Source organism: Tigriopus californicus, chromosome 2 (assembly GCF_007210705.1).
Source record: "Tigriopus californicus strain San Diego chromosome 2, Tcal_SD_v2.1, whole genome shotgun sequence".
In the NCBI taxonomy this organism is placed as follows: Eukaryota; Metazoa; Arthropoda; class Copepoda; order Harpacticoida; family Harpacticidae; genus Tigriopus; species Tigriopus californicus.
In genome coordinates this window covers 8,989,640-8,991,183 of record NC_081441.1, presented here as the reverse complement: position 1 = coordinate 8,991,183, position 1,544 = coordinate 8,989,640, and the positions used below count along the sequence as shown (strand labels likewise).

General features: G+C 39.8%; 1 protein-coding gene and 1 long non-coding RNA gene across 2 annotated transcripts in view; one reads left to right on the top strand and one right to left on the bottom strand.

The window, feature by feature from the left end:
- On the bottom strand, positions 1–824 carry LOC131876965 (uncharacterized). The gene is made up of 3 exons (XR_009372837.1): positions 559–824; positions 241–486; positions 1–80 (listed from the first exon to the last, which is right to left on the bottom strand). It is a non-coding gene; the product is annotated as an uncharacterized LOC131876965 (long non-coding RNA).
- Positions 825–1,301: 477 nt separating this feature from the next.
- Positions 1,302–1,544, top strand: part of LOC131876963 (pupal cuticle protein 36-like) — a gene marked incomplete in the record, with an annotated part of 944 nt that continues 701 nt past the window's right edge. The window contains 2 exon segments of the mRNA XM_059222512.1: positions 1,302–1,364; positions 1,463–1,544. Coding sequence (XP_059078495.1) covers positions 1,350–1,364; positions 1,463–1,544 — 97 coding nt within the window.

The window sequence follows — 1,544 nt, the reverse complement described above, 5'->3', positions numbered from 1 at the left end:
TGGCGAGCCATCCATTGAAGAATAACCACCCGGGTGAATCCAAACCAAAACAGCGCATTTCGAGATACCCGTGCAAGATCCTACAATTTGAAGAATTCCTATGATATCAGCTTTGAAAATCTGGGAAATAGATTGGGAATCAAGTCTATTTTCTCTGTTTTTATTGAAAGGAAACATTCGGAGAGGTTTTGAGAAGTGAAAAGTTTGCTTCGAAATCGAAACCTGCCTGGTTATCTTTACCTGGTTTGTAGACATTAAGGATCAAGCAATCTTCTTTGCCGATCATCTTTCCTGATTCCTTTTTACTCTTTTGAATACATGGAGTGGGTGGTTTTGTACCATCTCGGGCTTGACGCCATACCCCCTCATAAGGTTCAGGGCGCTTAAATCTTCTGGATCCAATCGGTGGTTGAGCATATGGAATCCCTAAATACTGGGCATATACCTTTCCATTTTGAGATAAGTCTAATTTACCTCTAACTTGACCTGACAGAGGAAGAGTGAATGTGATGAATCATCTTCATAGATAAATCAGGCTGATTTCAATGATGAGCTTACCAAAACTTGTTGAAATCAAAGGGGCTTCGTTGAATTCTTTCGCAGATGAAATAGGTAGAAAGTTATAAAGTATAACAACCAGTAGTATCTGAATTACAATAGCGGTGTAAAGTGGGAACGACATGCTTGGTCCAAAGGGGAAACCCGACTGCAGAATCCCTACCTCCAGTGGGTAACTAAACTATTTCGTAACTAATCCAGAGAAGCCTTTCAAAGCCAAGTTTCCCTCGTAACACTGAATTTTTGATATATGGCTACTCGTTCGTAAGCAAACTCTTGATCGGGATTGAAATACTTCTACTGTGCATTATTCTAGCAAACTTCAAATTCTAGTCCATTGATTTACTTTCCATGGATCTCTTTGCAATTACCCAAGAATGACAAAGAAGTGGCACTTTAAAACATGAAATCATTCCAACAACAATGCACACGTCTCATGATAGAAAATCTCAATCAAAAATATTTCGGCCCGAAAGGAGAGAAATATGTCTATGAAAGGATGTAAACTTCATGATTTCAAAAGATCATTGAAAGGAAGACGATTCCTCACCTTCTATGTTCATGATGACGAGTTGTCGCCATTGACATTTTCTAGGTAATGAGTGGCAGTAGTTCGATCACTTGCGATAGTAATTTTTGCGTCAAATGCTACGGCTGCACAAACAACCACGTGGCATTTAAAGGCCCATCCATCCATTGGTAGGCGTATAAAAGGGGAGCCAAAGCAATTACACATTAGTTAAGGAGGATCCTCTTTACTCTTCACATGTGTCTGTAATCTCTCTCTTAAGATGTATAAGTTCGTGGTCAGTATTGCGGAATATTAGTAGTGCAGTCCAAAAATCAATATCCATGGATACCTATGAACATTATAAGGTACATGTTCAACTTTTTATGTGTTTAGGTGGTTGTAGCTCTCGTTACTGTCGCTTTGGCAGAACCTGAGGCCAGCCCATACGGTTATGGAGGCTATAGTGGATACGGCT